General features: G+C 39.0%; 1 protein-coding gene across 8 annotated transcripts in view; it reads right to left on the bottom strand.

Annotated features, from left to right (window-relative positions):
• Positions 1–27,757, bottom strand: part of PTPRT (protein tyrosine phosphatase receptor type T) — a 251,708-nt gene that overhangs the window by 127,976 nt on the left and 95,975 nt on the right. For all 8 annotated transcript variants that reach the window (XM_075845729.1, XM_075845735.1, XM_075845730.1 and 5 more), the window contains exons 2-4: positions 14,860–14,985; positions 14,414–14,679; positions 6,200–6,281 (exon numbers count right to left, since the gene is read on the bottom strand). In XM_075845729.1, the coding sequence (XP_075701844.1) occupies positions 6,200–6,281; positions 14,414–14,679; positions 14,860–14,985 (474 nt within the window). The remainder of the gene's footprint in view (positions 1–6,199; positions 6,282–14,413; positions 14,680–14,859; positions 14,986–27,757) is intronic.

The raw sequence follows: 27,757 nt of genomic DNA, 5'->3' as shown, positions 1-27,757 counted from the left end.
GCGCGCGCAAAACGCACACGCTCGTGTTAATCCGGCCTAACAAGTATAAACGACTAAAATTAAACCCCACAGGGCTTACACCTTCTGTAAAAGAGCAATACATGACAAAAAAAGGGCATTTGAAAAATACAAATCTGAGGGTACAGCTGTAGCATTTGTAAAAAGGTAATAAAATCAGCAAAAATGCAAAATGAAAGGCAGGTGGCCAAGGATAGTAAAACAAATCCCAAATAATTCTTCAAGTATATAAATGCAAAAAAGCCAAGGTCTAAACATGTAGGACCCCTAGATAGTGGTAATGGGGAGTTGGTCATAGGGGATCAAAAGAAGGCTGAGTTACTAAATGGGTTCTTCAGCTCTGTATATACAACAGAAGAAAGAACAGCTGATGTAGCCGGTGCCAGTGCTGTTAATATATCAGTTGATATACTGAATTGAATAAATGTAGATATGGTCCAAGCTAAATTAAACAAAATAAATGTACACAAGGCCCCGGGACCAGATGGGTTACACCCTAGAGTTTTTAAAGAGCTTAGCTCAGTTATTTCTGTCCCCCTCTTCATAATATTTAGAGATTCTCTAGTGACTGGTATAGTGCCAAGGGACTGGCGCAGGGCAAATATGGTGCCTATTTTCAAAAAGGGTTCTAGGTCTTCCCCGGGTTATTATAGACCAGTAAGCTTAAAATCCATTGTGGGGAAAATGTTTGAGGGGCTATTGAAGGACTATATACAGAATTATGTGACAATAAATAGTATTATAAGTGACAGCCAGCACGGTTTTACTAAGGACAGAAGTTGTCAGACTAACCTGATTTGTTTTTATGAAGAGGTGAGCAGAAGCCTAGACAGAGGGACCGCTGTGGATATAGTGTTTTTGGACTTTGCAAAGGCATTTGACACTGTCCCTTATAGACGTCTAATGGGTAAATTAAGGACTATAGGTTTAGAAAATATTGTTTGTAATTGGATTGAGAATTGGCTCAAGGACCGTATCCAGAGAGTTGTGGTCAATGATTCCTACTCTGAATGGTCCCCGGTTATAAGTGGTGTACACCAGGGTTCAGTGCTGGGACCACTATTATTCAACTTATTTATTAATGATATAGAGAATGGGATTAATAGCACTATTTCTATTTTTGCAGATGACACCAAGCTATGTAGTAATGTTCAGTCTATGGAAGATGTTCGTGAATTGCAAGCGGATTTAAATAAACTGAGTGTGTGGACATCCACTTGGCAAATGAGGTTTAATGTAGATAAATGTAAAGTTATGCACCTGGGTACAAACAACCTGCATGCATCATATGTCCTAGGAGGAGCTACACTGGGGGAGTCACTTGTTGAGAAGGATCTGGGTGTACTTGTAAATCATAAACTAAATAACAGCATGCAATGTCAATCAGCTGCTTCAAAGGCCAGCAAGATATTGTCGTGTATTAAAAGAGGCATGGACCCGCGGGACAGGTATATAATATTACCACTTTACAAAGCATTAGTGAGGCCTCATCTAGAATATGCAGTTCAGTTCTGGGCTCCAGTTCATAGAAAGGATGCCCTGGAGTTAGAAACAATACAAAGAAGAGCAACAAAGCTAATAAGGGGCATGGAGAATGTAAGTTATGAGGAAAGATTAAAAGAATTAAACCTATTTAGCCTTGAAAAAAGACGACTAAGGGGGTACATGATTAACTTTTATAAATATATGAATGGCACATACAAAAAATATGGTGAAATCCGGTTCCATGTAAAACCCCCTCAAAAAACAAGGGGGCACTCCTTCCGTCTGAAAAAAAAAAAGGTTCAACCTGCAGAGACGACAAGCCTTCTTTACTGTGAGAACTGTGAATCTATGGAATCGTCTACCGCAGGAGCTGGTCACAGCAGGGACAGTAGATGGCTTTAAAAAAGGCTTACATCATTTCCTAGAACAAAAAAATATAAGCTCCTATGTGTAGAAATTTTTTGCTTCCCTTTACCTATCCCTTGGTTGAACTTAATGGACATGTGTCTTTTTCAACCGTACGGACTATGTAACTATGTAACTATGTTGGTTAAAAAAATTGTCTTTCCTCTAGATGATGCCCCCTTTTTATAGTTACAGTCCTGGATATTACTAGATCATTAGACAGATCTCTGTACTGACATTTTATATATTTAACCCCTTCCCGTCGTAAACAACTTTCAGATTAAAATTTTCGTTTTTTCCTCCCCACCTTCCAAAAGCCATAACTTTTTCATTTTTCCGTCGATATAGTCCTATGAGGGCTTGATTTTTGCGGGACGTAGCACCATTTATTGTGCCATATAATGTACTGGGAAACGGGAAAAAATTATTTGTGGAGTAGAAAACTAAAAAAACAGTGATTCCTCCATTATTTTTTGCACTTAGTTTTTACAGACTTAACTGTGCAATTAAAACAACATGTTATCTTTATTATGTGGGTCAATACAATTACAGCGATACCAAATATATATAGTTTTTTCTATATTTTACTACTTTTACAAGGAAAAAACGAAGTGTAAAAAATAAAATTTATTTTGTGTCGCCAAATTCTAAGAGCCATAACTTTTTTATTTCTCCGTTGATTAACTGTTATGAGGGCTTATTTTTTTTGCAGGATAAGCTGTAGTTTTTAATGATACTATTTTGGGGTACATGTGAGGTTTTGATCACTTTTTTTTACATTTTTTTGTGTGAGATGAGGTGACCAAAAAATAGCGACTCTGGTGTTTAAATTTTTTTTTACCGCGTACACCGTGCGGGTTTAATAATGATATATTGTAATTGTTCAGACTTTTATGGATACGGCAATACCAATTATGTTTATTTATTTATTTTTTACAATGCCCTAGGGGGGAAATGGGAAAAGGGTTTCTTTCTGAGCTTTTAATATTTATTTTTTTTACATAAAAAAAAACTTTATTGTACTAATTTTCCCGAGGGGATTTCAACCAGCGATCGCTTGCACTATTGGATCGCTTGCATTATATACTGCAATACTAAGGTATTGCATTATATCATCTTTCTGACAGGCTTCTATTAAGCCCTGGCAGAGGCAGGGCTTAATAGGAGCACAAAGATGGTGGACCTGGGGGCGACGAGCTGCTAGAAGGGGGTCGCCCCCTCTTTTTAACGATTTAAATTCCGCAGTCGCTATTGACCGTGGCATTTAACGGGTTAAACTAGCTGTATCACACTCGAGCGCGATCCCGCCCGTTACTGTGAAGTGTCGGCTGTAACATACAGCCAACACCCGCATCGTATGGAGCAGGCTCACTCCATGAGCCCGTTCCATACTTGCCCTGCCTGGCTATGACGTAACCATAAATCAAATGTTGGAAGGGGGTTAAACATAGTTATTAGGTCACCCCTCAGCATTTTTCTAAACTAAATAAACCTAGTTTTGCTAGTCTTTATGGATACTGTAGTCCACCTTTTCCATTTATAACTTTGGTGTCCTTCATTTGAACCCGCTCTACCTCTACTATTTCTAACTTGTGCACTGGTGCCCAAAACTGTACACAATATTCCTTGGGAAGTCTGACCAGTGATTTATAAAGTTGTAGAACTATGTAATTTTCATGTGCCTCTTTTGATGCATCCCATGATCTTATTTGCCTTTGCAGCAGCCGCCTGATGCCATTATCAACAGTTAGGTATACTGAATCCTTTTCCATGTTAGTTTTTCCCAAAGTTTTTCCATTTAGTAAGTAATCTTGACATGCATTTTCCCTTCCCAAGTGCATAACCTTGTATTTATTAGTGCTAAACCTCATTTGTCACTTCTCTGCCCAAGCCTTCAATTTATCCAAATCCTTTTGGAATATAATACTTTCTTCCTTTGTTTTAATTACTTTACACAGCCTAGTATCATCTGCAAAAAAAATAAAAAAAAATATATATATATTTTACTGTGCAATCTCTCTACAAGATCATTAATAAATATATTAAAGAAAATAGGGCCCAATAATGACCCCATTGGTAATCCACAACTTACGTTGACCCAATCTAAATATGTATCCTATACAACCACTCTCCGTTTTCTATCACTGAGCCAGTTAATTACCTACATACACACATATTCCCCCACTCTCAGCATTCTCATTTTATCTACTATCCTTTAATGTGGTACAGTATTGAATACTTTGAAACAAATCATGATATATGACAACCAACGACTCACCCCGGTTCAGTCTAAAACTTAGCTTCACATAGAAGCTGATCAGATTAGTTTGCCAGGACTGATCCCTCATAAACCCATGCTGATATGGAGTTATAAGTTTATTTTAATTTGATTCCCGAGGATAGCATCTTTTAGAAAACCCTTTTGTCACAATGGAGGTCAAACTTACAGGACTATAATTTCTGGGATCAGTTTTTGTCCCTTTTTGAATATTTGAACCACATTTGCTATGCGCTAGTCTTGTGGAACGGACTCATTAAAGAATCCTTAAATATTAGAATTAATGTACTGTTGATCACTGTACTTAATTCCCTTATAACACAGGGGTGTATGTCATCCATTCCCGGTGATTTGTCTGTTTTAATCTTTTTAAGGTAGCTCTACGCTTCTTCCTGGGTCAGCCAGTTGACATTTAAAGGAGTTTTCTTTAACCCCATGCATTTTACTTGACAATTCATTAAATACAGTTAATACAGTGCAGAAGAAAATGTTCAATAAGTTTGCGTTCTCCTCATCACCCTTCACAATTTCTCTCTTTATTACTTTTTAAAGGGCCGACACTTTCATTTTTAACGCTTTTACTGTTTACATACTTAAAAGAACATTTTAGAGTTATTTTTACTCCGTTGGCAATTAGCCTCTCTGTCTCCTGCTTTGCTGCCTTTATCTGTTGTTTTTTTACATAAATTATTTTTTTTCCTATAGTTTATTAGTGCTTCTTCACTGCTTTCTTGTTTCAGAAATGTGAATGCTTTCTATTGGTCCTGCATTGCCCAGCTTACATCTTTATTTATCTTCAATGGTTTTCTCCTGTTTCTAACCCTTGTATTCCCAGAAGGTATGTACCTTTCACAATGATAATTTAAGATGCTTTTGAAAATATGCCATGTGCCCATTATTAAATCCCACGCATAGATAACCACTAACCACCAACTGCAATATTCACTTGTTACCAAAGGCGTATCTTGAAGCTCTTGAGTTCCATTGCAAAATTTGTAACAGGACCCATACCTATCATGTGCCATTTATAATACTGGTGTTTTCCTATGTGGCAGCAGGGCCTTCAGCTTTTTGCCTCCCACACTGGTTATGACCCTTCCTCCATATCGACTGTCTTGCTTCAGCACATATGTTTTTCCTCTCTTAACTGTTCTCCTAAACACATGTTAGGCTTCGTTCACATCTGCGGTCGGGGTTTCCATTCGTGGGTTCCGTCAGACCTCTTCCGGTGCCAACTATGTCTCGAGTGCCTGCAGCCAATTCTTCATTCGTGACTTTTCTTCACATCTGGCAGCAAACCAAGTCCGCGATTCTTCAAGCAGTTGATCTCATGAAAGCACATGCCAATAATAATAAGAGAAGGGTTCCTCCTCAGTTTCTCCCTGGAGTCAAGGTCTGGCTCTCTTAAAGGAACATTCGTCTGAAGATCCCTTCCCACAAATTCGCTCCCAGGTTCCTCAGTCCCATCGAGATGTTACAACAAATAAACCCTGTGTCCTATAAGCTCCCGCTGCCTCTTGCTCTCAAAATCCCCAACTCGTTCCATGTGTCTCTCTTAAAGCCTGTGGTCCTGAACCACTACAGCATGTCTCCTGGTTCTACAGTTCCTGAGCAGTTCTGATGCCTTCGTGATGAAGGAAATCCTGGACTACAAGAGGAAAGATTTTCTATTTGGAAGACTGGAAAGGGTTTAGTCCTGAGGAGAGGTTCTGGGAGCCAGAAGAGAACATAGAGCCATAGCATAAAACCAAACTTACCTATTTAGTACGGATGGGGAAAGAAAAGTACAATTATAGAAACTATCGGAGGGAAGGAAAAGGAACCAAAATATGGCAGACAGATCTACATCTACCAAATGAAGGTTTTTTTTTTTTAACAATAGGTACGCTTTAAATAGGTTTGTGAAGAGAATTTTATTAGATTTAGTAGAAAAAGTGTAGATTAAGAAGGTTACAGATCAATAACATACACACAGAATACATTGAGGTTATCATTTATGTTGAATGTACATACGGCATGGGTGGGCCAGAACACGGACTTCATCCACAGCAATATATCCAGGATGGTCTTTCACAGAGACTGCTTCAAATGTAATCTGAAAAAAAAAAAAACATTGCTAATTTGTAATTTCCACAGTTCTGCACAGATTGGAAGCCACATGCTACACCAATATCTATTAAAATCTAGTCTAATACCTCAGTAGATATTGATGGTGAAAACAAGACTTTGAGATAGTTTGATAGTTTGCAACATATGACACATTGGCATCACTCGTTCTTGTACCCAAACACAGACAAAACCAATTTGTATACAATACATCAAAGGATCAGACCACTATATACAAGTAGGAATCTTTTCCTTCTTTCTTTGTACATCCTCATTGATAGGCACTCAGCCAATTGAACCATTTCAATAGTCTTTAGCACTTTTTTTCCCCCCATTTCCAGCATTTCCTTAAATTTTACCCCTTCTTGCTAACCTTCAGACAGAAGAAGAGCGATAAGGGGAGTGAAGTAACACAGGAATGTTCGATCAGGCTAAATACAGTTTTGTTTAAGGTCTGTAACAATGGAGACACACAAGTCCACATAGGAGCTGTATACACAAAAATTCTATACTTCAAATCAATACAAAGTTTCTTAATTTTTTTTAATTTTAAGTGCTTTGGAGTAAATTGTCGCAAATTTATCATTGGTTATTACTGCATTTCTAAACTTTTCTCTGAGGAATATTGGTTCACTGCAGAATTCTGAAAGCTTGCTATTTATAGTATTTATTCATTATGTGGGTGACTTAAGGAGGCTCTGTCACCACATTATTAGTGCCCTATCTCCTACATAATGTGATTGGTGCTGTAGTGTAGATAACAACACTTTTTTATTTTGAAAAACGATCATTTTATAGGAAGTTATGAGCAATATTATATTTATGCTAATTACTTTCTTAATGCCTTACTGGGCGTTTTTTTAACTTTTGACCAAGTGGGCCTTGTGAAGAGAAATGTATGATGCTGACCAATCAGCATCGTACACTTCTCTCCATTCATGTCCATTTGTACTCAGCACCGCGTGTGCTGTCACATACACCCACATTAACTTTACTGAAGTGTCTTTACAGTTAATAGACATCACCTCCAGCCAGGACACGATGTCTATTCACAATCCCGACACTTCGGTAAAGTTTGTGTGGGACTTAATCGCTGCACAGCTTGATCTCGCGAGATCACGCTATGAATGACAGCAGTAGCGTGATCTCGCAAGATCACGCTGTGCAGCGATTAAGTCCCACACAAACTTTACCGAAGTGTCGGGATTGTGAATAGACAGTGTGTCCTGGCTGGAGGTGATGTATATTCACTGTCAAGTCACTTCAGTAAAGTTAATGTGGGTGTATGTGACAGCACAGCATGATATTGCGAGATCCCATTATGCTGAGTACAAATGGACATGAATGGAGAGAACTGTATGACGCTGATTGGTCACTGATTGGTCAGCATCATACACTCCTCTTTACAACGCCCACTTGGTCAAAAGCTAAAAAACGCTGAGTTGGGCATTAAGAAAGTAATTAGCATAAATCTACAATTGCTCATAACTTTCTCAAAAATTATAGTTTTTCAAAATAAAAAACTGTTGTTCTCTATATTACAGCACCGATCACATTATGTAAGAGATAGAGAACTTATAATGTGGTGACAGAGCCTCATTAAGTGGTAAATCTTTGAGGTTCTAGAAGTGGGGACGTACTGTGAGCGCCCTTTATTTTGTATCCTCCCAACCTAGCTTTAAGTTGCCTATAAATTCAGCTGAAGTATGACAGGTGTTCAGCCAGGAACCCTCTCCGCTTCACTGCTTTTGGTAAATTTACAAGCTCTGCAAGGTGACTGGAAGGGCTTATTCACACAGCATGGTCAAATCCCATTTTTTTGCAGCAATTGTCACATATCCTGTTGATTCATTTTTGAGGAGCACATGGCTGGTTTATTATAGTCTATGGACAACCATGTGGCCTCTGAAAAATCCAATCTAGGCTGACTAAGGACGCAGGAAGCGTCTGAAACGCGTAGGCTCTTCATACCTACAATACCTCTCCTTATACTCCAGGACCTCACTCTCCTATTTTTGATCCTGTTTTAACTGGACTAATTAAACTTGGAACCAGGTTCCATTTTTAACTTCAAATTACGCTGGATCCAACCCTCTCTTTGCTATAGGCTGATAGGAGCTATAGGGCCACAGTGCTTTCCTGACGCTGCCACTTCATTCTAGTCATTGTCAGAGTTCAGTGCAGTTGTAATGCAACTGATCAAGTGAGAAAACCAGCTGGTAACTCCCCGCTCCCCTATAACATCACTAAAAGATAAAAAGTGAATGACTTACTAGGAATCAATGCTCTAGCACTGGTGACATGCTGCCATCTTCACACTGGATTGCTTGCGTCCAGAATTACTGGTTGGGCATATCAACATTAAGGCCAGGGCTACACCTCAACTTTATTGTAGTGCTACTGCTTGAATTTAACTCCTGACCGACGGCTGCAGTCCACAAGACTGCATGCAATTCAATGTATTCATTTGGACTGCAGCTGTAGCTCAATAGTTAAAAATAATCAGTAGCATTACAAAAAAGTTGAGGTGTAGCCCTGGCCTTACTACTTACTTAATGGTCTTACTACTCCTCTAGTAATACAGGTGTCACAGCTAAATATTCATTACAGAGTCTTATTTTGTAGACTGAATTTTCTTGTTTTCAAGGTAGAGAAATGTAACTTCAGAAGATCAAACATAGTGGTGTGACAATCAGGGCAGCTGTTCACGTGCCTGTTTTTTGCTAGTAACTTTAGCCTTAATTTAAGTGCTTTAATCCCAGTTATTGATACACATTTAACACTGAAAAAGCTCCGCAGAAACCCATAGAAGCCAATCATACATTTTCTTCCGTCGTCTCCTTGCATTAGATACATCAACGCTAATAGCTGATTGATTGTTATAGAGTACTGCACTTTGCACTTTGTTGGAGAAGAGCTCTGGGACAGACAGAATTGAGGCTATAAATGTATATATATATATATGTGTGTGTGTGTGTGTGTGGGGGGGGGGTCCTTCGGTTGGTAGCTATATTGGTTCACTCATCATAATAAGTGAACATACCGTACTTAAGAATTTATATATTTATTTCTGCATTAGAACAAACAATTGATTTTCCAGGACAACGTTTTAAACAATTCATCCTCTTGGGGCAATATCCTAGCGTATTTGTAATTTAACAGCTAGATATACACAGTATATTATATAGCTGCTTGCTTTGCACAGTTAACATGTTTATTTCCCTTGTTGGCTTACAAATTTAACGTGGGTAGGGTTGCAAATGGAAATGTAACATCATCGCGAAGCACCAGCTGCTTATATAATTGATGTAGCCTCTTGTTAGTTTGAACTTTTTCAAGTTTCTGAGAGCTGTGATACAATGTAAGCATTATTAACATTGCAACTAATACACAAAGGGGAATGGGTCTATGGTACATGGGTCATTTTTAATATTGCCTGTTTTAGAAACCCAAGTGATTAGTGATTGATGATTACCAAGAAAATACCAATTAACAGTCCTTTTTTCTTGGGACGGTCTTGCAAAATAGTCTAAAAGATAAATTTTTAGGTTGTTTTGGTAGAGAAGTGGAACAGAGCTTTAAAGGGGTTTTCTAGTCATTAAAAATTGATGACCCCGACCGATCAGCTATTGATGGCCTATCCTGAGGATAGGCCATTAACTTTTAGGGACTGGAAAACCCCTGTAAGGGAATGTATCATATATTGACAGTTGCAATGAATGGGAGTTAATGTTCAGAAAAGTGTCAATAGACTAATATAGTTTCTAAGAGTGAAGTTTATTTAAATTATTCTAAAAATCTTATAAACTAAGGGTAATATATTATATTAATTAAGGGTTAGGTTTTATAATTATATTTTTATATTAAAATGTATGTAATCTATTTGGAACACACATTTAGAGCCTCATTTATCAAAACTGTCTAACAGTAAAATTGTCCTTGTTGCCCACAGCAACCAATCAGAGTTCAGTTTTCATATCTTAAAGGGTAACTAAACGTCCAACAAACTTCTGACATGTCATAGTGACGTGTCAGAAGTTTGGATTAGTGGGGGTCCGAGCACTGGGACCCCCATCAATCTGTAAAACGAAGCGGCAGAAGCTCTCGTGTGGGCGCTCAGCCGATTCATTTCTGTTCGGCTTTTTCCGGAAATCAATGTATCGGAGTACAGGCTTAACAGAAAGTCTATGAGCCCGTACTTTGATACATTGGCTTTCCGGGAAAAAGCCGAACAGAAACTAATCGGCTGAACGCCCATACGAGTGCTTCTGCCCCTTCGTGTTAGCGATTGATGGGGGTCTTAGTGCTTCGACCCCCACCAATCAAAACTTCTGACACATCACTATGACATGTCAGAAGTTTCTTGAACGTTTAGTTACACTTTAAACTGCTGTGGAAAAATGAAAGCTGAGTTCTGATTGGTTGCTATGTGCAACAAGGACAGTTTTACTGTTAGATAATTTGAGGCCTCAGTGTTTATGCAATGCTTTACATGGGTAGGGGAATTTCTTGCTTTTTTTTGGAATGCACGTTAACGTTCAATAGAATGGAGTTCCTCCCTTGGAACCTAACGTCATACTTCCGGTATATGCCACTTCCGTTTTTATTGTGACAGGGAAGAACATCAGTGTTTGAATTGGTCTTATGATTCAGTATGTTTGAGTTGATTTTAGGGCTCCAGATTAAGGGGTATTTGTATGTGCAACCCCAAATTGATCAGATCTTATTATGTGTAACTATACCAATGTTTGAAGTGGCTGCACGTTGGTTATCTGGACCACTTTAGATGGAACTTATCCATTAAGATTCATTGAATAAGGGGTGAGACCAGTGTTATTCTGCCTCCCCCTCAGCTATGTGAGGAAAACATTATATTATGGTTTTATATTAATGCCACAGTCCTATACATAGAGTAAATTCCTTTTTTACGCTGGAGAGCTCTTCATGTTTTGCTTGTTTTTTTTATGTATTGTCTCTCTTTACGGATTCTTACTAATGATTGGGAAACATTACTCGGGATTGGGCGCTTCATTTGAGCCATTGAATAATAAAGCTTCCATGGAAAGTGAGGTTTCTTCTCTTTCCAAATTTTTACTTATTTATTTGGAGCTCTCCAATATTTTTATTTTTTGTGTACTTAAAACATTCTCCAAGAAAAGATCCACCTCCCCTAGAGGCTAGGGAGAGACAAGGGAACATAATCCAGAATCTGATGTGTTTGTATAATGTTGCTATTTTACCTTATCTGGGCCTCCAGCAGTACAATAGAGCTGTCTCCTGTCATTACATGCTGTGAGCACTTTTGGAAACCAATTTTTGTTTTTATTGTTCCATTGCATCTAAATTGAAAAAATGATGCAACTTTGCAAGTAGTCTTCATTTTGTCTATAGCTGCTATGCAGATCTATGCTTCTCCGTGGTAATGTAATGGTCTGATTGCTGCCATTGCCAGGGAAAGAACCAACCAGACAGCACCATCTCACCTATAGCACCCCACTTTCTTATGGCTTTGATTGGGGTCGATGTATTAAGCTGGTACCAGAATGTAGGAGCCTCTAGCTAATCCGTTGATTTATTCCCTGATTTACATGAAGCAGGTGAATCAGATCAATATAATAGAAATTGGAGATACGGTTGCTACGAACAAGGAAAGGAAAAACTCTCAATAACATACCAGGAGGGTTATACAAGAGATAGGAATAGGAATGTGATCAGGCAGCCAAGAAGTCGGCGACAGATGCGGAACTGGGAGTAAAGCGTAAATATAGTTGGATAAGTCGAGGGTCAGTGACAGTAATGAGTACGGTAAGTGGTAAGGAAGTGGGTACTTCAAGCGACTAGTCAAATGAACCAAGGTTTAATAACGGTGAAGTAGCAGAGTCTTGTATGCAGAACAGTGGGAACGAAGCAGGAGTGAAGTCAAACAAGCTGGGTCAATCACGAATCAAATAACAATGCGATAACAGTAACAGTAACGCACAAGCCAAACAAGGGATAGGGAAAACTGTAACTGCCAATGAGGCCAGTGCATTGTCATTTTTAATATAGTATCTTAAACTTTTTATTAGCATTGCGACCGTGCCAGTCCTGTTGCAAGACTCAATGTGGAGGGGGTTGGCAGGATGGGACTGCACTAGAGCATGTCGGGGGAATTATGTTACAGGTAACAGATAACAAATAAATCTCGTGTAGTCTGATCTAGCAGTTATACTCTCTCCCATCTGTCCCCTACTTCTTGTTATTGTACCAAATGGTATAATAAAAGAAGATATGAGAATATAAGGGAAAAAAAGGAGAAATGGCGCACCTCAGAGGCAATGTCATTCAAAGTGCAATCTGTACCTTGATCCCTTTTGTCTAGTACTATAAGACCCAGCAGTCGGCTCATTCCCTGGTAGTGGGCATGACATCAGTGGAACAAGCGGTTGTGGATTTATATGGTAGCAGTGTGTGCCGGCATCCTCTTACGGCGATCCCTTGAAAGAACGAATCCTTATCGTGGGGATGAGATAAAATGCAAGGGAAAACCAAGAAAAAATCATGCAGTCTTTAGGTGACGGTGCCAGGCAAGCAGGAAAAATTGCAATGTATAGAGATTTATCTTTCTTTATTCGTGCGGACTACGCGTTTCAGGACCATACCGGTCCCTTCGTCAGGTCAGGTATAATGTTTGCACTTGGAAGGTGCGCCATTTTTTACATAATAAAAAAGCGGGAAAACCCGGGCAGAAACGGTTACATTTCTTTTGAAAAGAACATACAAAAAGGGGGAGGAGAAAAACAGAAGCAAAGTGCTTGTTTTCCCTTGCATATTAAAGAAGGGGACAGATAGAAGGGAATATGACTGCAGGATCTGACTACACAGGTTTTTTTGTTGTTGTCTGTTACCGTGGAGACACATAGGTCTGCATAGCAGATATGCACAGAAGATGGTAGGACATATTAATAAGGATTATTTGCAAAGTTGCTACATTTTTCATTTAGATACATTGGAGCAATAAAAAATTGGTTGCGAAGATGACTTTGCTGACTGTCCCAGTCTACACGGTAATGTAAAGTGAGCTGCAGAAAACAGGAACTGTCCGCCTATCATTTGGAGATCTGAGATGTATAAAGAAGGTAAGCAATTAATCTCAATAAAAAAAAATGTGACGACATGTCAGCCAACACACGTAAGTGCAATGAGAGATTAGGCCATAATATAAATGACACTGCTCGAAGAAAGGAGATGTTAATCATTGCATGATTGAGAGGAAGAAATCAATCGATTTGCAAATTTAAAAAAGGGAAAAAAATATGTATTTGATATCTACACATCCGACATGTATTGATTTTTGGCTTAATAGTTCATCTGCTTTATCCACTTATGACTGGTGATCTACCTTGGAATATATCATCTTAAAGAAAATATCTAAATGTTGAAGGTCAATTGAAACAAAGTAAAGCATTTCATGTGTTAACAGTAATTACGCTGGCGCTCTTGTCAGAAGCAGGTCCTATAAGAAGCAGCACTGTGCAAATGCCAATGTTCGGACTATGTGTAGAAGAGCAGAGAGCAAATGACACAAACTATCAGCAAATGTCAACATGTAGAAAGCTGGGGAGGCGGCAAAAAGGATTTTTGTTCCATGCTAAAACAGAACATTGCCTGCATTCATGACCTGTAAGCCATTTCTTTAGTAGTTATATCAGTTCTATTCATATTATTAATTATTGCTCATTTGGAATCTCTCCGTGTTGTTAGTCATTACTTATTATTTTGGAACCTGCCACCCTGTCTTATGTTTTATATTTCCCTTGAAAGACACGGGTACAGATGGAACACATTAGTTCTGAACATATGGTGTAGGCCGACATTCCCAACCCGCAGATGATGAAGTATACCAGCCTATGCTAATGTATTACAGTATAGGCATGTCTTGGTCGGAGTACAATGACTATGCCTTTAATTGTTCTACTCAAGCAACTTAACATCTCTGAGCCATGTTCACATGCATTGGTTTCTTCATGTTTTACATCGTTTGTGCGCTTCCTGTGTATGTAGCCTAATAGTTAATACTTATCGTAACCCTGAACCATTACATTGTACCATTTAAGTACTCAAAAGTTTTGCCTTACTTACCTGGTAAGAGTTGGGCCAGAAAGTGCTAATTGCAAGTTCTGCTCGTACCCATCCTTCAGTCACCACCCCGGATACATTCCATACTGGGTTCCCCTGTGGTCCACCATTCACTTTTACATAGACATTCAAAGAACCAGGGCTGGTGCGGCCAGACATGTGGTAATGGAAGTCAATGCAGTGAGTATCATTTTCTTTAAGCACAGGTAGCAGTAGGTGAGCCTTCTGCCCGGTGGCGAACCCTGTGCTGTTAACCAACATGAATGATCCTAGGTGGAAAAAGTACATTGTACAGAAAAAGGAAATTTAAATTTTTATAGGAGAATTAGAGGAAGATGAATGTGATAGATACAACATAAATAAATAAGATGGAGTTGGCAGGTAATAGGAATAAGAAGACACTGGGGGCACAAAAGGGGTTACTTTAAGATTTGATTGGCTTATGTCACCTGTTGGAACACTGCTGTCCAGTGGGGGCTTCTCCCATGTGTTGACCTGTTCCCAAGTAAATCCATTGGTACCCAGGGCCACACTATACCCACAGCTGTTGTAATGTTCTTCAAACGTGCACCCACCTAGAACAAATAGCATTATAGGTCAATGTAAAGAGAAAAGAAAACCAGCATATCTACTGTAAAGAAAATTACATTATTTGTAATGTAAAATTGAGGAAAATCCAAAGGTTGCTCTAAAAGAAACCTTATGTCTCTTGTGTTTACTTATGTAGAGAGGACTGTTCAACATCATTGACTTATCATTGGCATTATATTGGGGGTTGGCTGAAAAAAGTTTAGCTAAGTCCTCTTGATATTCATGGACCAACGTTGTGCGATGGTGCCCATAAGTATCAAGCATCTGACATCTTTTGACAGCTGTAAAGGGGCAATTTGAGAATGAATATCCTTTGCACATTCCATTACAGGTCAGAAATTAATGTTATATTCACTGATGTAGAGATGGGGCAAAGTCTGATGTTAACATTTAAAGTGAAATACTAAGTTATGTCTGAGTTAAAGGGTTTATCTAGAAAAGTGGCATTAACAGTAACTTGACGCTCCTGGGTTCCAATGAAAAATTTGTAACAGGGCCTCCTATCTACCAAATACCATTTATAGTGTAACTAAACTGTTAAAAAACTTTCGGCATGTCATAGTGACGTGTCAGAAGTCAGGATTGGTGGGGGCCCGGCACTGAGACCCCACCGATCACTAAAACGAAGCAGCAGAAGTGCTCGGGTGAGCGCTGTTCCGCTTCGTTACTGATCTGCTTTCCACGGAGTGTGTATAGGCTTAATAGATTCTCTGAGTCTGTACACTACTCGCTCAGCTTTCTGAGGAAAGCCGATCGGAAACTCTGCGGCACATCCTTTATTAGTGATTGGTGAGGCTCTCACCGCTTTTATCCCCACCGATCAAAATTTGGGACACTTCACTATGACATGTTAAAAGTCTTTTAACCCCGTCCCGCTCCTTGATGTACTATTAGGTCATGATAAGTGTATCGTTCACCCTCCAAGACCTAATAGTATGTCACGGAAGGATCGGCCATTCCGGCCCCCCTCCAGGCACATACAGGAGCTGTGACAGCTGATGTCTCGTACAGCAGTTGCCGCAGCTACTTCAGTGGGGACCGATCACGGTGTCCCCGCTGATTAACCCCTTAGAAGCCGCCTTCAATAGCGATTGCGGCTTCTCAGGGGTTAAACCTCCATCGACGTCTTGCTACATGACAGCGGGCGCTGATGCTTGCTATTTATGGAAGCCTAGTGGGTCCTTAAAAATCCAGGACCCACTATGCATGCTGTCAGCGAGTAGCTGACAGCTCTAATACACTAGTGCAGTGTATTAGAATTGCAATCAGGGCCTCCTGCCCTCAAGTCCTCTAGTGGAACAAAGTAAAAAAAAAGTTGTGTAAAAATAAAAGTTTTAAAGTAATAAAAGTAAAAATCCCCCTTTTTCCCTGATCAGTCTTTATTATTGCAAAAATAAATAAATAAACTATACATAATTGGTAAAAGTCACAAGTACCTAAAAATGGAACTGATCGAAACTACAGTTCGTTACGCAAAAAATAAGTCCTCGCACGGCTTTCTTGATGGAAAAATAAAAAAGTTATGGCTCTTAGAATAAGGCAACACAAAAAGTAAATGATTTTTTATAAAAAGTATCTTATTGTGCAAACGCCATAAGACATAAAAAAACTATAAACATTTGGTATCGCCGTAATCGTATCGCCCCGCAGAATAAAATGTATATGTCATTTATAGCGCACGATGAACACTGTAAAAAAAGGAATAAAAAACAATTGTAGAATTGCTGTTTAGTCACCATGCCTCTTAAAAATAGAATAAAATCTGATCAAAAAGTCGCCTGCACACCATGAAAACTACAATGAATTCCTCAAGGGGTCTAGTTTCCAAAATGGGGTCAATTTTAAGGGGTTTCCACTGTACTGGTACCTCAAAAGCTCTGCAAATGTGACATGGCACCCAGAAACCAATCCAGCAAAATCTAAATGCCAAATAGCGCTCCTTCCCTTCTGAGCCCTACCGTTTGTCAAACCAGCAGTTTATGACGACATATGGGGTATTGCGCTAATCGGGAGAAATTGCTTTACAGAAATTGGGGTGATTTTTCTCCTTTTTGGCACCACAAGACCTCTTCAAACCAGATATGGTGCCTAATAAAAAGGATGCCTCAAAATCCACTAGGTGCTACTTTGCTTCGGAGGCCTGTGCTTCAGTCCAATAGAATACTAGGGTCACATGTGGGATATTTCCAAAAACTGCAGAATCTGGGCAATAAATATTGAGTTGTGTTCCTCTGGCAAAACCTTCTGTGTTAGGGTATGTTCACACGAGGGCGTCCGTAACGGCTGAAATTACGGGGATGTTTCCGCCTGAAAACATCCCCGTAATTTCAGCCGTAATGGCATGTGCAGGCGCTTGAACACCGTGTCAATTACGGACGTAATTGGCGCTGCTATTCATTGGAGTCAATGAATAACGGCTCCAATTACGGCCAAAGAAGTGACAGGTCACTTCTTTGACGCGGGCGTCTATTTACGCGCCGTCATTTGACAGCGGCGTGTAAATTACGCCTCGTGTGAACAGACAAACGTCTGCCCATTGCTTTCAATGGGCAGATGTTTGTCAGCGCTATTGAGGCGCTATTTTCGGACGTAATTCGGGGAAAAAACGCCCGAATTACGTCCGTAATTAGTGCGTGTGAACATACCCTAACAGAAAAAATTGAATAAAAATGATATTCTGCCAAAAAAAAAGAAATTTGTAAATTTCACCTCTACTTTATTTTAAATTTCTGTGAAACGCCTAAAGGATTAAGAAACTTTTTAAATGCTGTTTTGAATACTTTGATGGGTCTAGTTTTGAAAATGGGGTGTTTTATGGGGGTTTCTAATATAGAAGGAGCTCAAAGCCACTTCAGTAACTAAAAAAAAGAGACTTTTGAAATTTTCTTCAAAATATGAGAAATTGCTGCTGAAATACTGGTGTCTTCTTTGCCACCCCATGGAAAGCTGCTGCAACTGCTATCTCTGCACACCTTATAGCTACTCCCCTGTCCATGTCTTACGCTCTTGATAGTTCTGCTTGGGTTTCTTTGCCACCTCATGTTCGCCCATTAACTATGGTAGGCTGACCATTTGACTTTCAAAAAGAACCAAAACCAGGTAGAGCCCTTAGGCATTTTCTGCATGTTTGGCCCACTATAGATCGGCAAAGGTTACAGCCGTCAGGTTCTCACCGATTGGACAATGATGACATATTCTAGCGATATCCCATCACGGTCTATAGTGAGATAACCCCTAATGTCCTTAAAGCCTTTACATACCTTTGTCCTATGACAACACAGTCTGAAAATACAAAACCAGGTTGCATCAAATGTACATGATGATAGGGCAGCCTCTGCCACCTTCTACGCACACGAGGTGATGGGGCACAGGCAGTTACCATATACACACACACAAGGCAGTAGCAATTTCTGAGATATATGTAATGAAGCGGAGGAGAACAATATTTAGTGTGAAATATTACAGCTAAGAAGTTCCGTTAAAAAGAGATAAAACAGAAAAAATTAAGCCAGGAGGATATTTCTGCAAGTTCAGCAGAGAAAGGAAGTGACCTGGAGAAAAAGGCAGAGAGTTCATAAACTGCACAGAATTATGAGGATAATATATGAAATAAACAACAAAGCAATAAATAGAAGGAATATATTACAGAGGAGAGGAGGAGGAAAGGGGAGATCTCATAACCCGAGTGCAAGATAGAAAGTACAAGTAGAGAATTTGTTCTTCGAAATGGATTGTTAAACCAATGAGCAGGGAATATGTGAACCAGTTTCACTGACTCTCTGTTCTGTTTGTCACCACTTAAAGTTATCCTTAAGGGGTTGTCCGCTTTCAGAAAATTAATGTGTTTTTTTTTTGTATAATTAAGTGATATACAATTTTCCAATATTCTTTCTGTATTCATTCCTAATGGTTTTCAAGATCTCTGCCTGCTGTTATTCAGTAGGAATGTACATTGTCTACTTCCAGTGGATAAAATTATGTCTATGGTCATGTGATGGACACACAGGTGCTCGGCTTGTTACAATTACAGTATGTGTATATATATATATATATATCCAAGAAAAAGAGACTGGAAGCAGCACTCAGCAAAAAAATGTGAATTTATTCACCCAACACAGCTTATATATATATATACTTAATATTTATGTGTAAGTCAGTGCTGTGTCTTCTAACATCCCAGCACCTGTGTCCATCACATGACCATGGACAGAATTGTATCCACTGGAAGTAAACAATGAATGTTTCTACTGAATAACAACAAACAGGGATATTGAAAATCATGAGGAATTAATAGAGAAAGTATATTGGAAAATTTTAGAACTTTTAATTATACAGAAAAAACAAAGTAATTTGCCTAAACCGGACAACCCCTTAAATATAGGGAACGACTTCAACCACTTGTAATTAAAGGGGCTAATCGGGCAAGGACCAGGCATTGAGACAATGAGATAAATGTTTTTCATGCTAAAGCCTAACATTTCTATTGTAACTAGTACAATTAAGGGGAAAATATGAAAGAACAATATTTATGTAGAACAATGGAGCACAGCTTCTTCACTCAAATTAAAAGGAGAGTTTCCGCAGCCTTTCAGGTTGTATGAAACATTTATCATAGTTTCTGGGGCATATTGAGAAATCATTCACCTCACAAGTTGATATCTTATGTGAGAGTTTTAGCACGTCTTTATAGAAATTCTCCCTGGTACATCGTCTTTCATCCAAATGAAATGCAGGCTCATCAAATTTCTGTGGTTCTCACCATCCCTAGAGGTTTGTCAGACAATTTACCTGAGGGTATGAAATGGAGTTTCACACACACAAACAACATGAGATTTTGCTAGATGAATCTTGGTACTGAACAAGACTTGCACATCCTTAAGATGGTATCATCTGCTTCAGGACAATTAGTAGCCAGGCTTTACCCTCATTGAATATTGACTTACAACTTACTCTAATCTTTACCTGTCCATGTGCATTAAATTTGGGCATCCTTAGTTATTTAGATTAGTTCGATTCTTCAATAGAGAGACCATCTGTTAGGACCGTGACACTTAACTGGAGGACCGATATTACATAGTTACATAGGTTGAAAAAAGACAAAGGTCCATCAAGTTCAAACTTTCTCAATCAATTACATGCAATTCATTGCTAGATTACTTTTAGCCCTCAATGACATTAGTCAGTAAATAAATATCTAGCCTTTTTTAAGTGCTAACACAGTATCTGCCATTACTATGTCTTGGGGAGGGGGAATTCCATTGTTTGACTGCTCTAACTGTAAAGAACCCTTTCCTATGTTGATGTCTGAAACGTCTTCCTTCCACACACAATGAATGTCTGCTGGTCCTTTGTCAAGACTTTGGAAAGAACAAATTATGTGCCAGTTCTTTGTATTGACCACACATATACTTATAATATAATAAGATCAGCTCCAAGGCATTTTTCTCCAAGCTGAACGAGCCCAATTTCTCTAGCCTTTCATTGTAAGAGACACCTCCCATTCCATTTAATAATCTCGGTTCCCGCTTTTGAACCCTCTCTGTCTCTCCTATATCCTTTTTACAATTTGGAGCCCAAATTTTGAATTCCATATTCAAGATGTGGCCTTTCAAGAGATTTATAGAGGGGTTATATTACATCTGAAAAAGGGGTTCCCCATGCAATATAGAAGCTCCAGACTTAAGATTTACATGATTTGGACAACACATTTTCTTAATGAGGATGCACTGATAATCAATCAATCAATCAATCAATCAAAGCAGGACTAGCAGTTGAAACCTCGGGCGATCAGTTGTAATCGCCAGTTGCAGAAGGATGTACATTTCTCCTACAGCAGCCGCTGCAGGGCAAATGTGGTATTACATGACATCCATTCATACAAAGTTTTGGCAATACTATACTTGGTCATGCTTACTCCTGAGTCAAGAGTGGATCTTTACTCTACTATTAAAAAAAGGTCTTATTCTAAAGAAGTTTTCAATTATATTTCCTTACCACAGATACATACAAAAGATTTTTATTCTCTCCAGTTCATAAATCGAATCATAGGTCTATATAGAGACATAGGGTCCTATAGCAAAGAATGAAATACAGCCCTTTTCGTGTGCTGGTTAGCACTACCACACCCTAAACCACTGGGAACAGAAGAACGTGCTGATTGAATGCCCACCCCGATCTCTTGTACATTTTTTTTGGGTTACTTCTCTTATACCTTAATTTTCTAATGTTGTAGGGCGTCGGAGAGAGAATCCTTGCACAGGTTCTCACTACCTATTGAAATATAAGATTCAGTCAACCTGGACCCCCATAACAGCTGCATGGCTGCCTCTTTGAATTGGCAAGCACTTCCATTAGAAGTCCACATAATTATAAGGATATTATAAAAATTATACAGAGTCCATGTGTTACTAGACAGGAAAGCTAAGCCTAAAATCAAAGTTCCGTCTAACAGATAAAAAAATGCTCTAAGATTACTTGTCAATCATATCATTTCAGGCCACACAATTTCCCTGCCGTGGAGACATACAACATACAAAACTGACAGTAATTTGAAGCAAAAATGTAATGAATGACCTGTACAATAGACAATAATGATGAGATGTAATATTCCCAAACGATCAGCACTTACATTCCACTAAGTAAAGTTAATTATTTTGGGAGAGAACGTCATGTAAGACAAGGCATTAGCAGGTAATCGTATCAAATAAATTATTTGTGAAATCATCATGCACAGCATGGAACAACATAGATCTGTCATTCCGTCCCTCCACCCTGCTGGGTCTGCTTTCTTCCTGTGAGTTCAGTTATGCAAATCTCTAAGATCTGTCCAAAAATATTAAAGTTTTGGAAAATTGCTCCTCCATCTGTCATAGATAGCAATGAATAGAATATAGCGAATTACTCTGGTATGAGATTATCAAAAGGTGTCACATGTGGTTAAACCTGTAAGCAAAAGGTGACTTGCAGTTGTGTGTAGCTAGGTACAACAATAAACTAAAGGTGAGGTAAAATGTATGTGCCGTCTCAGGATCTAGGGCCTCAAAATATTAGTATAGTGCACGAGGAACCATATGAAGGTTTCCACTGTAATGTAAAAATGGGCATGTATTAGCAAATCAAGTTAGACCAGTAGCCAAAGTTTGGACACTATTTATGTCACCTTGAGAGATGTTGGCATTTTTTTTGTTTTGTTTTGTTTTGCGGTGCAGCTATAGTAGTTCGGATAGGTCATCAATATCAGATTGGTGAAGGTCCAACTCCCAGCACCCCCACGGATCAGCTGATTGAAGAGAGTATGGCGCTCTGGTGAGCGCTGAGGCCTCTTCATTGCTTACCAGGCACAACTCCGTACATTTGTTAGTGGCTGTGCTTGGAACTACAGCTTAGTCCCATTCGCTTGAATGGGACTGGGCTGCAAAGAGCTACAGTGCCGAGAATAGCCACCAATGAATGTACGGAGTTGTGCCTGGAAAGCAATAAAGAGGCCGCAGCGCTCACCAGAGCGCCACTGTCCTTTCAATCAGCTGATCGTGGGGGTGCGAGAGTCAGACCCCTGCAGATCTGATATTGATGACTCCTGATATTGGAGATTATAAAGAGTCACAGGCTAGAGGCAGCTTGGGGATGGATCCCATTAGGAAAAAGATTCCCTGCTTATAGTTCCAATATGGAGACCTTCCTTGCTTACAGTTTCTGTATTCATCCTTTCCTTGCTTACATTTCACATATGGAGTCTTTTCTTGCTTACAGTGTACGTATGAAGCATATTACGACACTCTGCGTCGACTTACTTAAATCATGATCGAGCATAAATGTTATTCTTTGATATTCAATAGTTACTTAATATGGTATAATAATTTAATATAAATCATATCTTTAAAGGGGTTGTCCACTACCAGACAACTGATGACCTATCCACCGAATAGGTCATCAGCATATCATCGGTGTGTGTCCGACCCCTGGACCCAACACCGATCAGCTGCTTCGGTGGCCTGTGGGCATCGGATGTTATGGAACAGTATGCAATGTACGGAGCCGGAAGCAGTTGGCTCCGTACATTGCATAGTGGCCATGCTGCAGAACTGCAGCTCTGCTCCTAATCCATGACCGGAGCCAACTGCTTCCGTCATGGACGTCCGGTGGCCAGAGGCAGCTGTAGCAGCTTGACGGTGCGGGGTCCAGGTGTCGGACACCCACAGATCATGTACTGATAACCTATCCGGTGGATAGGTCATCAGTTTTCTGGTAGTGGGCAACCCTTTTAATCATTCCACACCTCTCCACACCAAAATGCCTACCCAATGTAATTTACAACCCTTTTTATTGTTGATCTTCTTTTTATCTGTTGTTTTAAACTTTTTCTAAAAATCCAACACGTAGAATATACACAAAATTATTTCAGCAGTCTAGAGTGCTGGAACCAGTCACAAATTTGGTAAACATGGAGTACATGGTAAGCTAAACTGGTCAGATCCAACAATTCCAAGAAAGACCAAGAGTGGCCGTATGGCAGCTGTTTTTCAACCAAAAGTTGTCACAATAACCAGCCTCAGGACAATCTGACAATGACAACGTGAAGATCTAAATAGATTGGTGAAAAATAGGGCATGGCCTCCCTCTGCTGCTACTAGCTCCAACATAAAACAGGTCTTTCAGAGCAGCTGAATTTCTATATATTAGTTAACATGGCGACCATTTGAGCTTATATGGCATTTGATGGGACAATCCAGGCACAACGGGATATGATTGGTCATTATGGGTAAAAGGGGTAGATATTCGTCCGACCACCTCCTCAATTATGTGTTTTAGAAACTTTTATTATCATTGACTTTGTGGAGAAAAGTAGAATTGTTGGAAATATATTTTGTTGGATGTGCTCTAAGGGTCCCTTCTTTTACTTAGGTTCTTGCAAATATGTCAGCGTTAAAAGCAATATTAAGTAAAATAGAATATATTCTTATTTCCGTATTTCTTTTCGGAGATAGAGCACATGCTTTATGTCTGTTCCATAATTGTCATATTTTCCTTTTGCTAAAATCTTGTTGATTTCTCAAGTCTTAAAAGTTTATGTGGAGGTGAATTGCTGTGTTTGTTTCCAGCATAACAGCTTGTGTTAGCAGAAGAAGACAATTAAATACTGGTAAAGATAAAAAATGACTTATGCTCTTCGAAAGATGTGATAGCAATTTGTATGCATCCTTGAACATCGCAAGTAAAACATACAACACTCAGGGTTTGACGGCTGGATAATATTATGATCTTTACCCATTACTGGTGCAGCTTCTGTTTATCTCACCGCAAGTAAGCGGTAATGGCAATGGAAATGGAGTCGGAGTCTGACCCCATATTCCCATATTTTACGGCATTCTCCTTATTGCAGATAACAGTCTTAGCAGATAGTATAGCAATATAAACTGACTTACATAGCTCTTGTTTGGAGTTTCTTATAGTTTGCTCGAAATGCCAGTTGTTAAAGGAACCCTCCAGGCAAGACATATTAATTGTGTTATGCCTAGTGCAGGGCAACAGGGGGCGATACTTGACATAGGAATTCAAAGAACAGCAATGGGATAATTCATGGATGGTTTTCTGGGGCTCTATGTCCTATGGGTTGCAAAAGTTCTGCTGTAAGTTCTTCCTATGAACATCATAATAATGTAATATTGAAGGCATTTATATGTAGATGTAAGTTTGGAGGACCTACCCTGCTTGTTGTAGATCACATTGCCTAGCTTTCTTCTGGTCTAATCCAAACTATTGATCCTTTCGGGTGTTGTCCCATTAAGACAACCCCTGTCCATATGTCCCCCACCGGTGTGATCAAAGAAGGAAGTGTCCTACTCAGGATTCCCCTCTATTAACCAGTGCTGAAAGTTTGCTCTTTGAAGGATTTGGCACAACCATGTATTACACGGTTGTCTAATAGATGGGTACTGTGCAATGCTATATTTCTCCTGCAGGGAAATAAGAACACATTGTATATAAGCTTCCCCGATAATAGCACCTGATCGCAAGGTGTTCCAACAACCGGGGCTTCCAAATAAAAGGGGGTTGTTCTGATGGGAAAGATCTATTAATAATGTGTGAACAACATACAGTAAGCAGGTTGTTTTCACTGATAATTCATTTGCTGGTACCATTTTGATTGAGCAAAAAAAAATCTCTCAAGGAAGTATTTTTCTGAAGTAAAAGATCCAAAAATCCTCTCTGCGCTATAAGCAGTGGTGCCAGTCTTCACCTCTATTCGGTTTCCCGACGCTTTCAATTTCATAAAAAATGAATGCACTTAAATTTCCCTAATGAAAAGAATGTTTTGCTGCATCTGATGGATTGGAGAAAAAGGGATTTGCTGAATCCGAAATATGCTCCGATATTCTTGCTTTTAATTCTCTAATGGTGCAGCCAGCATTTTTCAATTGATAAGCTGTACATTCTATGACATATACTACGTATTTTGTTTCACAATTAATATAGTTTAGAATGTTACATGAAAAAATACCATCATATGAGTACTGGTTATTTTTATGTATCGGCACACTTGACATCTCACATTGCCACACTTACAGAAGCTTCTATATTTTAACCAAGTGGATATATGGTTTTCACTAGAAAAGTAACTGGAGACCATATAGTTCCAAGGGACTACCTTTTTGGGCACAAAGCGACATCCTATGTCTGAGTAGTTGGCAAGATCGTCAACTTGGTGCAAAATGGGTACGTTTCTTTTAATAGTTCCTACAGTCTGGGGGTGCTCATTGCTTTTATACTATCGGGGATTCTTTAGATTGATCTATCATTTGTTTCTCTTTAGCTTTTGAGACAGCATTGTCTTCAAAAAGTAAAGATTTTCTAGACTTGTTTGAGACTGTTGTCTTGGCCATCATCTTGTATAGCCCCTCATGATTAATCTATTCTGTACACTATTGAACTGAAATTTGAAATCTGAACAAGTCCTTTTAGTACAAGAGATTTCTCCTACAGGAATTTGTTTGATGATATGTGCCACATGGTAGCGTGTAGTACAGTATAACTCGCTGTATTAATTCTAAAAAGGCTGGTATTAACCTTTAAAGTAGAACTATCTAAACCCAGTTGAAGATCCAAAAATGATATAGATCTAGCATTGATCCAATAGGTGAATTTAAGAATAATATTGTTACAATTGATGTAAAAGATAAAATGTAAATAATATGTTTTATTAAAGACACGATAGTTGTGATTCAAACATTATTGCTATGACTAAGAGCCAGTGTGGCTCAAAATGCGTAAACGTTACCTGTATTGCCGACATGATTTTAATCTAATGAAGAAATTAAAGTGAAGATTTTAACAGAGGTACCACTGGATTTTTCTATCTTAGCATTTGGATACTGTCCCGACCTGAGGTCTACCAGGCCATTCATGCATCCTCCATACATCTGGAAGTCAACTCTATAACAGTAAAGTGTCTGACCAATTTTGACTTTTTTATGAGGGTTCCTTAAGGAGACTACTGGAGAACATTTGTCTGTTTCTCAACAAGAATTGAACAACTGGTAGATCTGAGGATGAACGAAAAAAAAAAAAAAAATCAGGGAAAGAACAATTGATGTTAACATGTTATTTGACACTAAACCTGTCACAGAGAGATATGTGTGTTGAGCTGTATGGAGACAACATTGTGCATTATAGTAATCCATTAAAGTGTGCCGTATTGACTTGTAGATTCCAAGGCACTGTTCAACCTCTCCTATTTTCTTTGAACAAGTTCTCTTCAAGATGATAATAGAAATGTATTTTAAAACTGGTTTATGAAACTAGTGTTCATAAACAAGGGTTCCTACCCATCGTTTCCTCTATTTGCTATTGATGACACTGTAACTGGACAATGCCAATTATAACCATGATGGAACCTTACTATAACAATATGAGATACACACTTCTCCATGTAATCAATGTTATCCTAAAGGTAACTCTTTGGAAAAATAATTGATGATTAGTCTATAAGGTGGACTTACACAGCAATAGTATCCAACCTTGGTGCAACATTACATTTCTTATGAAGTAGTCCTTTTGGCCAGAGTTTTGAGAAATATTGCAAAATGCATCCACAACATGATGACTGTATAGATACTCACAGCATGTTTTATCATCCCACAATGTAAGGGGTGGGACAGCCCAAAATATTGGTGACTTTGCATGCTGTCTCAGCAAAACTTCTAATGAGGCTTAAATGCAATGGATATCACTGTGTACGCAATGTAGAGTCTTATGCTTAACAAAAGATAAATGTATTTGGATTAATAGTATTTATTATAAGTATAGGTCAAAAAAAATACGTCTGTTTTAGTGTCTATGTTAGGCTTCGTTCACATCTGCGTCAGGGCTCAATTCTGAAGTTCCGTCTGAGCTTTTCGTCAGAATGGAGCCCTGACTGACCCAAAGGGAAACCACAGGTTTCCGTTTCCATCACCATTGATTTCAACCGTTACGGATCCGATGCCAATGGTTTCCGTTTGTCTCTGTTGTGCAAGGGTTCTGTAGTTTTGATTGGATCAATAGCGTAGTTGACCGTGCTATTCCTTCTGTCAAAGCTGAGACAAACGGAAACCATTGGCACCGGATTCGTCAAAATTAAAATTAAAGGTGACAGAAACAGAAACCTATGGTCAGTCAGGGCTCCAATCTGACGGAAAGCTCAGACGGAACGTCGGAACGGAGCCCTGGCGCAGATGTGAACGAAGCCTTATCATTGCAATTCTTGTACACCCCCCCCCC

The sequence above is a fragment of the Rhinoderma darwinii genome, chromosome 13 (assembly GCF_050947455.1).
Source record: "Rhinoderma darwinii isolate aRhiDar2 chromosome 13, aRhiDar2.hap1, whole genome shotgun sequence".
In the NCBI taxonomy this organism is placed as follows: Eukaryota; Metazoa; Chordata; class Amphibia; order Anura; family Rhinodermatidae; genus Rhinoderma; species Rhinoderma darwinii.
This window is presented reverse-complemented; position numbering and strand designations above follow the sequence as displayed.